Raw genomic sequence first — 12,043 nt, 5'->3', positions numbered from 1 at the left:
AGTTGTGTGAAGAAGAGGACAAACTGGATGGGATAGTTGGCTCCCAGCTCTGGCCTGAGGAATCAAGTGTTTCTAAAATTAGATTTTCTGTCTAAACAAACGAAATGCTCCATGCAGATATGACAATGCAGCCTGAGCAGTGAATTCTGGGAACTGTAGGAGGAACTGGCATAGTCAAAGGTTTGCTGTAAATGAAATGGGCCAACATTGGTTTTAGCCATCACACAGCTGGTAGTTACACATGTCCCATTGTGTGCCATTCAAACTAGAAAAAGGACTGACTGAAACACAAAAGTACAAACAGTTACGAAAACGAAAACCCTTTATTGTCCAAAACAAACAATTAAAAGTAGATTTGCCATGACAGTGACATTGCAAGGGAAACCAATAAACATGCAACAGGACAACACAAGCTAATCCGCTAAATACAGAGAAACATTTCAGGGACAATATAGAAAAGCTAACTAGCAGACCCAGGTGCAGCTAATTCAATCCCTTCCTGTGAATGGCAAAGTAAAACAGAAGGCAGTCAGGGTGCAGGACACTGTACTCATAACACTGATGTACACGGTGGGAAATAAGAATCCAAGGCCAAAAGTCCTTAAAAACAAGCTTCTTCAACTTGACTGAATACTATATTTAATGGTGTGAAAACAGTCAAATGGAAAGGGGCTGGCTTAGACCCAGCATAGAGATACTAACATACAGTAATAACAGCATTAGCACAGCTATTTTCAAATGCTAGAAACTATTTACAGCTGAACCAACTTTCTCTCTTCAAGGTCAGTTTTCTGATAAATCTCCAGCAGTAAAAGGCCACCCAAAGGAAACAGTTCAGAGATGGGGGACATGAACTAGCTATCCCAGGTCTGCTAACAGAAAAAGCTACTACGCTAGCTTTAATACAGTATACATAGAAAAAAAAAAGCACAGCCGGGCCACATTCAAAACATAAAACGCTGGGAAACATTAGGTAGCAGAGAAAGAACTCTCATATGAAGCCGTCATGTTAAATCATGCAGAATTCAAGATTTCTATCCTGTTTTGATTATGCAACTATCAAAACGTGTTAAACAGAGCACGGTCTGCAAGCACGAGGAACTGCGAAAAACTCAAGTCTTGAGTGTTGCCCGGCCGGTGCACACTAAAATAATAAAGCCTAGAAAACACATATAGCTGAGTGTGTGTCAAGGTTAAAAACAAAAGTGGAAATGGCGACGATATTGAACGTACTCTCAATCATCTCCTCTATTAGCAGTAAAACCCAGGTGTGTTTGTTACAGAGTGTGTATCTACTGAGTGACAGAGCTGCGGTCTCATCAGGAAAACACCTACCAGCCAAAGCAGCAGAACAGTTAAAAAGCCAGTTTAAACATCAGCCAAACATGCTTGTTGGCTGGTTATGGGCCAACATGGCTGGCAGAGTAAATGAATGTACAAACTACAGCTGACAATTCACCAACATATGGCTCTTCAATTCCCACACTGATAGTTCTCTTATCCAACACCTGTTAATGTGACAGTTCATTTTTGGTTCATACTGGGGAGCATTTACAGAGTAACAACTTAGAGGAGGTGCCTTTACTTTCCAGAGAAATGTGTTTGATGTACACCCATCAAAACATGCAACAGAAGCTCAATATATAGTCAGCAATTCTAATCCAATACACTTTTCGGTCAAATTCTGTGAACATGTCCCCACAGTCGACTAGCTGCCCATTCTGTGCACACAAAAATCAGCAACAAAATGGCTTGGAACGAGCTACACAACAGTGTGGCGGCTGCTCTCCCTCTTTAATGTCCTCGCCTATGAAGCAGAGCCACACCATGACAGTAGTGAAAAGTAAATAACATTGGAAACATTACCATCGCCTTTCAAAGGATCTCTGATGTACAAGGTGTATTTGTTTGGCTGTTGAGTTCAAATATCAACCATCTTTCTCCAGAATCGCTGACTCCACCTTGAAGCATTGGTTACTTACTCTTGCAATTCGGCGTCATTGACAAAAGCTCCACCTTGTAAATAAAGGACACATTAACTCTGGCTTGCTTTTTTTTTTTTAAATCCCAGAAGCAATGCATTAAAAAAAATAAACTGGACAGCAGTGCTCTGGTAGGTTAACACCAGGGGATAAAAGCCAAAGAAAGGCTAAGAGGCTGCAGGATTTCATTCACACTAAGCCACATGCTGATGACACCTTCAACCTGTGTTTGGAAGTGGAAAGATTTTCAGCCTTGTTGTATAATGTGTTTCTAACTAAATCATCTTTGCCTGTCTAATCTACAGGTTAAAGGGCGTCTCAGCTTCTTGAAGGGTGCACCTCTTCATCACTCCAGCAGTGTGGGAAATTACAACCTGCCATATGGGGATTTTGCAACTGTGTGTACACTCTACCAGCCACTTTGGCAGGTATCCAACCAGCCTTCATTCCATTAAAAAGTAATTTGATAAAATTGCTAAAATGACATGAGAAATGTGGGAGTCAAAACGGCCACAGCTGCCAAAGAATGAGTTGTGCACTTACAACTTGTAAGTTACTTACATAAGTAACTTACATGACTTCTGTAAGTTGTCATTTTGCTTCCAGCCCTGTTGGCAGGAGACTATCTGGCTTCCTACAAGACAAATACTGTCGTAGTGAAATGGTGGCTGAATTTATAGTGCTTACTAGTTCTATGTGACTAGCTGTTGTGCTGACTGTATTCAAGAAAATATCAAGACTAACTTAAAATCATTAGGAGAGTGCAACATCCTCCTATATACACAATATATATATGGTTACACCACGTGAAATATGGCAGCTTGACAGTTTAACATTCACAGAAAAGTCTTCCTTTGAAGCTCGATCAGTTAAGCAAAACGTCTCAACTAAGAGTTAAGTAAAATACAGACTTGTTCATTAGTTTTAATAAAAGAATTAAACAGGAAGTGAGGAACAAGCTGTGGGGTGCAGCATCATCCGTGGCTGGAATGACTGAAAACATTTGGCTGGTCGGCTGCCACATTGGCTGGTAGGACATGTTCAGACAAAGTCTTTTCAAACAGACTCTAGCCCCTTTCTTGTCAAACTGTCCATGTTGGAGTGAAAAGTACAGTCGTCATTTGGCGTTTGAGAGTTTCAACTGAAGAACGACATTACGTAGAAAATAATGAGAACCCAGGTGGCACAAAGAGAACAGATACTGCAAGAGACGAATGGTTTCTGTCCATTCTTTTACTCCTCCATTAATACCTTGGCTCACTTCGTTCCCTTCCAAAAGAAGTTCCCTCCAATGTATCCTGGCAGAGCAGGAAGGGAAGTTTATGCTCTCCGAGCCGCCTATATGAGGATCATGATTGGGAGGAGAGACAAACTTGCCAGCCACAGCCAAATACTCAACTTGCTTCACACATGAACACACATGTTAAAGAGGTAGCTTGACAGCTTGCATTGCATTCCTGTTATTTCCAACACCAGGCACCTGTCACCAAATGTAGGGGACAAACTTTTATAGTCATCTCACTGTATTCAGTTCAATATTTAGCTTTTGACACCAAGGAGGAATACCAGTAGAACATAGACACCAGCTCCCATCAAGTGACATGTTCTTGGTGAGGGAAAACCATTTAGAGAAGAGGGACAAGTGTCAGAATACCTCTTTAAAATGTACATTGTCAGTCGAGATACAGGTGGGAGCATCTTTTGAGGAAAGGACGCCGTTTCCTCTCAGGGCAGGAAAACAAACATCTGTCAGCTACATTAGCAGTTGGATTTTCTCCACTTTCACTGCCAAAGTGGCTGCTAGAATCAATTACCAGTAATTAACAGTTCACCAGCAAATAGTTGATTTCCCGCCCTGCACCTCAACAATTCCTTTCTTTTTCGTCTTTGCACCCCCTGCCTCCTCTAGTCTTTTTTCTCCTCCTCTTTCTTCTCCTCCTCCTCTGTGGGGTAAGAGTGCCAGGTGAGGCGCTCCTCATAGAAAGAGATGACCACCTGGGGACACTTGACGTTGGCCTCCTTGGCTGGGACCAGGTCAGCCTCGTCTGAGTTCTTCCTGTTCATTTAAATCAAGAAAAAAGTGGATAAAGGGAGGAGAGGGGAGAACAAAGGGAGGAGCAACATGCAAGAGACAGAAAGAAAAGTAGAGAGAGGGGGGAAAAGGAAAGACAAACAAGGCAGAGGAGGGTAAAGGGAGAAAAAACAAGAGAGAGAAAAGTATTAAACAATTTATTTCCTCCAACAATAAACACACACTGATGGGTTTTATTATGGCAAAGTCGTTCTCTTTGCCGTTCTTTTTTTTTTTTTTCATGTATGCTAACATAGCTCCTGCTTTCCTACATAGCACGATTAGGTGTTGATGCCAACCGTGTCTCCTGCTTACAGACATTTGGGGTGTAAATTGCTAGTTTCATTACAATGTAATATTTACTGATATGATAAAGTATGCCACGATATGATTTTGATTCGATGCTATTCAGGGGCCTGTGATCGGTATCATATGCCCATTTAACAGTGTGTTAAAGAAGAAGCCATCAGCCCTCTTCTTTTTTGCTTTTGCTCATAAAAGATAAACTGGTTAAGTGCAGTAAAATTTCCTTTAAATCTCCTCCACTGACACACAAAAAACAGCACATGGGACAAGTTAACCATCAGGGCTTTCTGTCAGAGAGCACTTTCTGGAAGAAATCTTTTCATTTTAACCTAAACTATGATCTTTTTCCTGAAACTTCAGGGCTGTCTGGCTTAAAGGCCTGAAGGCGAACTTCTTCAAACAGCCATAAAACATGAATGAACAACATCATTGAACAGAAGTAATACGGCTCAATAATAACTGTCATTTTTGTTTTGCTGGTCACCCGTTATTGGCTTACGCACTTTTACACTGCATAAATTAACCTAGAGGCTAGCAGAGATATCCTCCTTTCGTAACTTTATCCTTTTGCTGACACACTATTGGTATAAGTTGCTGCATCTCTTGACAGAACAGCTCAGTTAAACTACAGCCTGAATGCATGTTATTTTAGCCTAACACTGTTGAAAGAGAGCAGCTAATGTTGCCGTAGTGAGAAGTTAGCGGAGTGAGACACCGGGCCAGGCTGGTACATCCTGTTTTATCTCATAGCAGCATTGTTTAAATGCAGTATGTGCTTTTGTCTGTTGACCCACAATGAATGTGTGAATGAATGAATAGGAATGATTAATACAGACCACTGCCACCTGCTGGTATGGAGTTATTTCCTCTCACACCGGCACAGAATGATTGTGCTAGTTGGCCGTTGGCTGTAGTGTTTGCAGTGTGTTCAAGAGCAACCTTTTGGCTGAGACACAAGCAAAGTGAGGCAATGCAACAGCTGGCCTTTCATGCCACTAGTTCTCTGATGTTGGTTTGGTCTGTCTTGGCCTTAAGGAAAAATTTGGACCTTTGAGCCTTGACTGATGGATAACTATTGCTCTAGGAGCTCTTAAGGTGATTAAATGACTTCACCTATGTTTTGTTATAAGCTTGGGTGATCTTTCACCTGCATTTGATGTGTTCTGTTCTCATTACAAAATGATCAGCTTCAGCATTTCCTGGCTGATGCTTTCTATGATGAAGCCAAATCTAACCAACCTGTAAGCCCTGTATGAATGGGGGTTTGCTGTACAGAGCTCTGCGTTCGAGCTGCAGCTGAAATTGGGCTTTGAACAAGAGATCTTCTCTAGACTTCTTATTTCCTAGTTAATGAGACTCCCCCTGGTTCCACATTGTGTTTCATCATCATAAGTCCATTTTGTATTGTTTGTTAAATATACTGTTGAGCTCTGAAACCAGCTCAAAGAAAGAGCAATTCCACCTTAGAGCCATCTTACAGGACCTTTATAAACTGACAGTGAAGACTCACCACTTCATAAGGAACATCAGCTCTCCGCTGGAATCTGTTGCTCCAATAATCCTCTCTGGCTGCAGACCTCTGCCAAAACCTCTGGCCTTCTCACCCTTGAGACAGAAATATGCGATCAAGAAAACACACGAGCAAAGAAGAAATAACAGACAACTCGGAGATAAAGCTGGCTAACTGCAGGAAGTCTTAAGTCTGGAACAACCTCTATTTTCACTCACCTCCTCCTTCTTCCTCTTGCTCCCTCGCTCCTCAGAGTCTCCTGAGGTCTCACTGACGACTTTTCTCTTGCCCTCCTTCTTTTTCTCCTCCTTCTCTTTGTGTTTCTGCATGTACTCGGCAATAAGGTCGGGGCAGTCCAGGTTGTCTTCTGGTTCCCATGTGTTATCCTCACTGGAAAGATGGGGGCAAAAAGAAATGAATTGTGGATATTTTAGTAAAATCTCAGTCAGTCCTTGTTTGAGGCAGTAAATAGTCCCTCTTATTTCTTTTTCTCTCTTTTTTTTTTTTTTTAATGCCATTCTTAAAATCATCTGCAGGGCTTCGACTTAACCTGAAAAATTTAACTTTTAACTCTGGGTGAGTGATACCATACGCATACTTTATTTTTTACATTATTTGCAATTTTTTAAAACTACAATCTCTGTCAACTCTAAAACTAATCCTTAAATAAAAAAAGAGAAAGAATGTTTTTACAGACTCTTACTCACTCTGAGAACCCCTTCCATTTCAGCAGAAACTCTACTTTGCCCTTGACCACTCGGCGGTCCAAAACCTTCTCTACCACATACTCCTCCTCTTCCTCCTCCTCTGCTGCTGCTGCTGCTGTTGTTGCTGCTGCTGCTGCTGCTGCCGCCGCCGCCTCTGGTGCTGCGGCTGCTGCTGCAGGTGCTGCGGGCGCTGCAGGCTGCTCCTCCTCCTCAGCCTTCTTGCCCTTCTTTCCTGCTACGGCTGCCAGCTTGACGTCTGCTGAGGGTGCCTCTGGTGGAGCAAAGAGGAAACATGCACAGATAATGCTACAAGGCTTAGAATAACTAATGGACTGATGGATGAATTATACAGTAGTTCCGTTTCAATGGAAAAAGTGTAAGAGTTGATGATGTGGCCAATCCTCAGGACAGTGATGCTGATAGGTTTTTAATGCAGTGAGTCACTGGGACTGAGAAACTGTAGTGTTAAACTTGTGTTTGATATTATATGGTTCTGATGTGGTTATGTACATAAATGTTAAAAGTATGTGTAGGAGAAATACCTAGAATATTTGCACTCGTAATAAAGTTTGGGTACCACCCTCCCAATGAGGGAAGCGACTTATCAAATTAGTAACTCCGTAAACCAATTATTAAATCGTCAGCACGCTTATCAATAATGAATCAATCTCAATATTTGGGTTATGAATTCTCTTTACAGTGATTTTAGTTCCTGCTCAAATGAGATACACAGACAACTACTTGGCGATAAATGAAAATTTATTTAGGCTAAATGTGTAACAAATGAGTAAATGAATGAGGATGATATGAAATAACACAAAAATCAACAGTTCTAGTCCATACCCATTGGTAGCTTTGTCACCTTCTACCTATGCCAATCCTCAATGCCTATGTGCAGTTTCACATAGATTGACCACGTCAGTGAGTAGAAAAACGTGGGACTGACAGAATGACCCCCTGACAGTTTCCGTGATTATGTACAGCATACCATACCATGACTTAGTCATACCAAAAATTAGAAGAAAAAAAAAACAAAACACTCGGCCACAGGGGGAGCCACAGCGATTGGTCGCATTTTAGCCATTTTTAAGCATTTTTCTGTTGTTATAGCGCCACCCAGTTTCCAATTACAGTTAAATTTCTCCGGTCACCTTGCGGTGTCAGGTTCTACATATCTACCAAGTTTAGTAAAAATCGATATGGTGGTTAAGCCTAGATAAGAAATTAGCTCTCTAGCGCCCCCATTTTGTTTGATCGGGTCAATAATGGAGGCCAAATTTCACATGGATTGACCAAGTCAGTCAGGAGAAAAACGTGGAACAGACACACCCACAGACAGAGTTTTCGTCATTATATAGTAAGATGTATACATGGATTAAAACAAGAAGTAACACTCATGTAAGTTATGCAGTTTGGCAATAGTGAGAGTATGTGACTATAGATAAATTGGGCAACGCAGGGATGCGCAAATCCATTTACCTAAGGAAACCTAAATTAAGATCAAGATAATTAAATCTCCTATTCAACATCACTCTCATCAATGCACAGCGGTTGGTGAGGGAAATTCTTTGCCTACTTTCTTAGCAGCATTGTATCATTCTCCTGATTCTCCTGAGGAGCCCCGGACTGTCACCTTGCCGCTCCCGGACTTCCCAGCTGAATGAAACCGGCTGGAACGCAGAGGTGGAGTGATGTCCTTCGGGTGGCCCTCAGACATTGGTTCTCTTAAGCTGCAGAACGTCACTTGGTTTGGCAAAAGAAACCACTGTGACAAGTGGTTGGCAGCCGCTGGCTCCGATGAACTTTTGATGGAGTGACAGGTCGAAAAGCAGTTTCTGTCTAGCTGTGGCTACTTGCTTATAATAAAGTTGAAAACAATCTCGGAGGCCGTTCGATATTATCAAAGTTATTATCAATTATCTCCGGGGTTTTTTCGGACCCAATTGTATTGCAGAGTTTTGCACAGCGGCGCCTGGATCTTTGCTCTCAAACCACAAAAAAATGTGATGGCACAACAGTCTCCTCCAGTACATTATTCTATGCTTTCTTTTGATTTCACATTGGCTAGTCACCCTGTTTAATTTGTCTTCTGATTAAATTGCAACCGTTGAAACAAGTTGTAGGAAGCCTCTGCAAGTAATTGGTTGCTGGCAGACACTCTGTGCTGCAATAAAATGGTTAATCAGCAGTGCCGTGCACTGTAGAGCTGATGCGCTGCTGGTTCGGTTCTGCTGGCCTGAATAGAATATAATGTCTATAGCCTTACTGTTGTGTTCAGCATTTATAGACTGAGCTGAGTGGTGATGCGCGGGTCGACCCGTAACCCAGCAGTGATCGTTTGTTAAATCGGTCTGTAAATGATATTTTGACATTACTGGCTATTACTGTCATGGCATCCGAAGGTACTGATGCGTTGAGCAGGTGACAGTCCGCGGCCGTTTTCAAAACACACTTGTATCACGCACTCCAAAAGAAACTTGTTGAAACTTTAAACAATAATTGATTGTACAAAATGGGGGAAACAAACGTTGACAAAAACGGTTCCATAATTCATATTAAATTCAAACGATAACGAAAAAACAGCTACAAGTTAGAGGGAATAGTGATAACGTGGTAAAACTTGGCATTGATCCACAGCCTCAGACGGATGCGCTCAAGCCTGCCATGCGCACAAGCTCAGCTGGTAGGCGATACTATATTTTCACATTTTTAACAATGCAATTTAAAAGTTTTGATTTTTATTGATAACCTACATTTACCAACAAAAAAAAAAAATACATTTAGCACCAAAAAAATTTAAAAAAAAAAAAGTAAATAAAAACATGAATATCGAATACCAAATTTTCATAACAAATACCTACCCATAGAAACGAATATTCAAATATCCGAATATTTGGGTACAGCCCTACACGTGATAGACACATACTCTTCCCATTATGGTCAAAATCAGCTCTTAACATTAAATTTAATGATTATTATACCGCATATATCAGCGGAACACAAGTATGAACTGTTTCGTATACACACACTAGACTTAGTTGCAATAAAACAGAATGAGACGGCACATATTCATGAAAACAAGTTGATAGATCAATCCAACTATATTTCAACTCTAAATATAATATGGGACTCCTTAAGGGGAACCCTCCTTAACTACCGTCACAAGATGCCAGTATGGCTCCATGTTAGATGAGTGATTAAAAACATGCATTAAAAGCATGTATAATTTCACTTCCAACAGACATACCAAGTTTGTTTCAGCAGAAACACTTGGTAGGGGGAGGGGGTCCCAGGATGACAAGCAGGGACAGGATGTATTTGGACTTAAGAAGCATTGTCTTACGAAGTCGTCTTGCTCCAAGCTGAATTCTTTTAAGATGTTATTGACATCTGGAGCCTTGAAGGATCTCAAGTGAACTTTTTACCTCTTCTTGGCATAAGGATGGCTGAAAGGAGCGTTTGACAAGACTGGGGTGATGCCGGGGTTGAGTCCTAAACATTTGACCCTCCGGTGGTCTCTCGTTGTCTATTGTAGTCCAATCTGGAGAGTTTACAATACTGGTGTCCCTACATATGTTTGTCAAAAAGCGGAAAAGGACTCGCACACAGAAAACAAATGTAGACTGAGAGTCTTAATGAAAGATCATTTTACTGGGGATCTTCACAGACAAACAAGCAGCAAACGTTTCAGTCCTCAAGGGACTATCGTCAGTGCATATCTGCATATCATATTTGCTTATTCCTACATATGTTTGAAAATTAAACAAATAATATCCCAAATCTGAAAACCTAAAGCCATATAGACTGTAAATTTATCTATATGCACAGTCAATATACAAAACATTATACAAATTAGGGCTGCAGCTTACAATTATTTTAGTAATCAAGTATTCCACTGATTGATTCATCAAGTAATCGGATATTAAATAATTGTGCTTTATTAAAGAACAATAGTAAATATATAAAAGATAAAAAAGACAAGTCCATTTTAACAGCTAATTGGTTTCCTTTTTAGAATAATCAACATTTCTATTGCTTACACTGCAACAATAATTAGGCTCCCACTGCTACTTACATCATCTGATTAGATTTTTGGGGATATTTTATGCATCACTGTGAGGGGAGTACTGTAAGTGTGTGTGACTATGACAATAAAAACATGAATGGTGCTCAGGCTTCACAGACTGCAACATTTTATGTTATGTGGTTATGTCCCTAAGTTATGCTGAGAAAAATAAACACAGAAAAGCCAAACGCTGTGAAAGCCTCGCCAGCTACCGTACTGACTTGTGTTCTTAAGAGGGAAACTTTGCTGATTTTCAAACAGCGATGTGTTGTGGCAGTGTGGGCGGTGTGTGCAGATGAATGGTGTTTGGCTTCCCTTTGTGCTGTCTAGGGCTCCCTGCTCGTCATCTGGAGGGGGTCCGGCGGCCGGTGGATGAGCAGGGAGCTCCAGGCACTGGCAGCCCGAGGAGAGGCTAATGTTAATGTCACCTTTTGTCGAGACAGAATGCTTTCTGTTGAGATGCTCAACTATTGACGTTCTGCTGCTAAGTAGTAGCCTAGACACAGTAGACGCACTGTACAGGATTTTCATTTTGTTTTAGTTTGAAATGATCCCAAACTTTGGACACTTTGTGCCATTACCTCTGGCCTGTCTCTTCTCTTCATCCCTCGTTGTTTGTGTTCTCTTCCTCATTTTGCAATCCACGCTATCAAATCAGGTCTTTTATTTTGAGTATGGATGTATGATTTTAAGGTGTCTTCCTCACATTACATGCTTTTTAGAAAATATATTAATTTAAGAAGAATAAATTCAGAACAGGATTATTGAATATTTGAATATAACCAATGTTTCTAGAGCATCAACAGTATTTTTTACAACAGCAAAATCACTTTATAAATAATACTTCTGACATCACAATACTGAGTGAAGTGTTGACTACATTTTATCAGTCACTTCCCTCCTGTCCTCTGTCCTGCTCCCTCTCTGCTGATGTCATTCACTGCATGCAAGTAACATCAGCGTTGATAGAGGGAGGATTTTAAGGTAAGTAGCAAACTAAGCTAAACAGACTACATACAGACAGCTGTCATTTTAGCATATTTTTAACAATGTGCCATTAGATGAACTAGCGTGCTGTCCTCGAGCCATGCCCACCTCCATTTATTTTTCACCCCTCTCTCCAGTTCTGCTGTATTAACACCGGCTTTAATATATTTTGCTTCCATCTCTCTGCCCTGCTCTACTCTATTTCAACGCTACTTAGCTCTCTCTCTACTCTATCAGTAGACTACCACATCCACCTGTTGCACAAAACGCACACAGCAGTGTTTCCCCTAGGATGGAGTTGTAGCAGCGGAGGTGAAGCACACGCATGAAAAATAATTTTCACGTGTGAAACTTTTTTGTATGCTTGCAAAGCACAGCCTGCTGGGATGTTTCTATGTATCTACTGGCACCAGA

At 41.0% G+C, this 12,043-nt stretch overlaps 1 protein-coding gene across 1 annotated transcript; it reads right to left on the bottom strand.

Annotated features, from left to right (window-relative positions):
* Positions 1–304: 304 nt before the first annotated feature.
* Positions 305–11,275, bottom strand: LOC126405526 (chromobox protein homolog 1-like). The gene is made up of 6 exons (XM_050069292.1): positions 11,224–11,275; positions 10,864–11,070; positions 6,577–6,847; positions 6,088–6,259; positions 5,870–5,964; positions 305–4,038 (listed from the first exon to the last, which is right to left on the bottom strand). The coding sequence occupies exons 1-6, from the start codon at positions 11,273–11,275 to the stop codon at positions 3,888–3,890; spliced, it is 948 nt and encodes a 315-aa protein (XP_049925249.1). The 3' UTR covers positions 305–3,887.
* Positions 11,276–12,043: the final 768 nt, after the last annotated feature.

Source organism: Epinephelus moara, chromosome 18 (genome assembly GCF_006386435.1).
Source record: "Epinephelus moara isolate mb chromosome 18, YSFRI_EMoa_1.0, whole genome shotgun sequence".
NCBI lineage: Eukaryota > Metazoa > Chordata > Actinopteri > Perciformes > Serranidae > Epinephelus > Epinephelus moara.
This window is presented reverse-complemented; position numbering and strand designations above follow the sequence as displayed.

Coding starts and splice junctions, on each gene's coding strand:
- LOC126405526 (XM_050069292.1), bottom strand. CDS start 11,275: ATGAGGAAGAGAACACAAACAACGAGGGATGAAGAGAAGAGACAGGCC. Junction 6,848..10,863: donor TTTCCCTCTTAAGAACACAA/GTCAGTACGGTA, acceptor TTGCTCCACCAG/AGGCACCCTCAGCAGACGTC. Junction 6,260..6,576: donor AAATGGAAGGGGTTCTCAGA/GTGAGTAAGAGT, acceptor CCATCTTTCCAG/TGAGGATAACACATGGGAAC.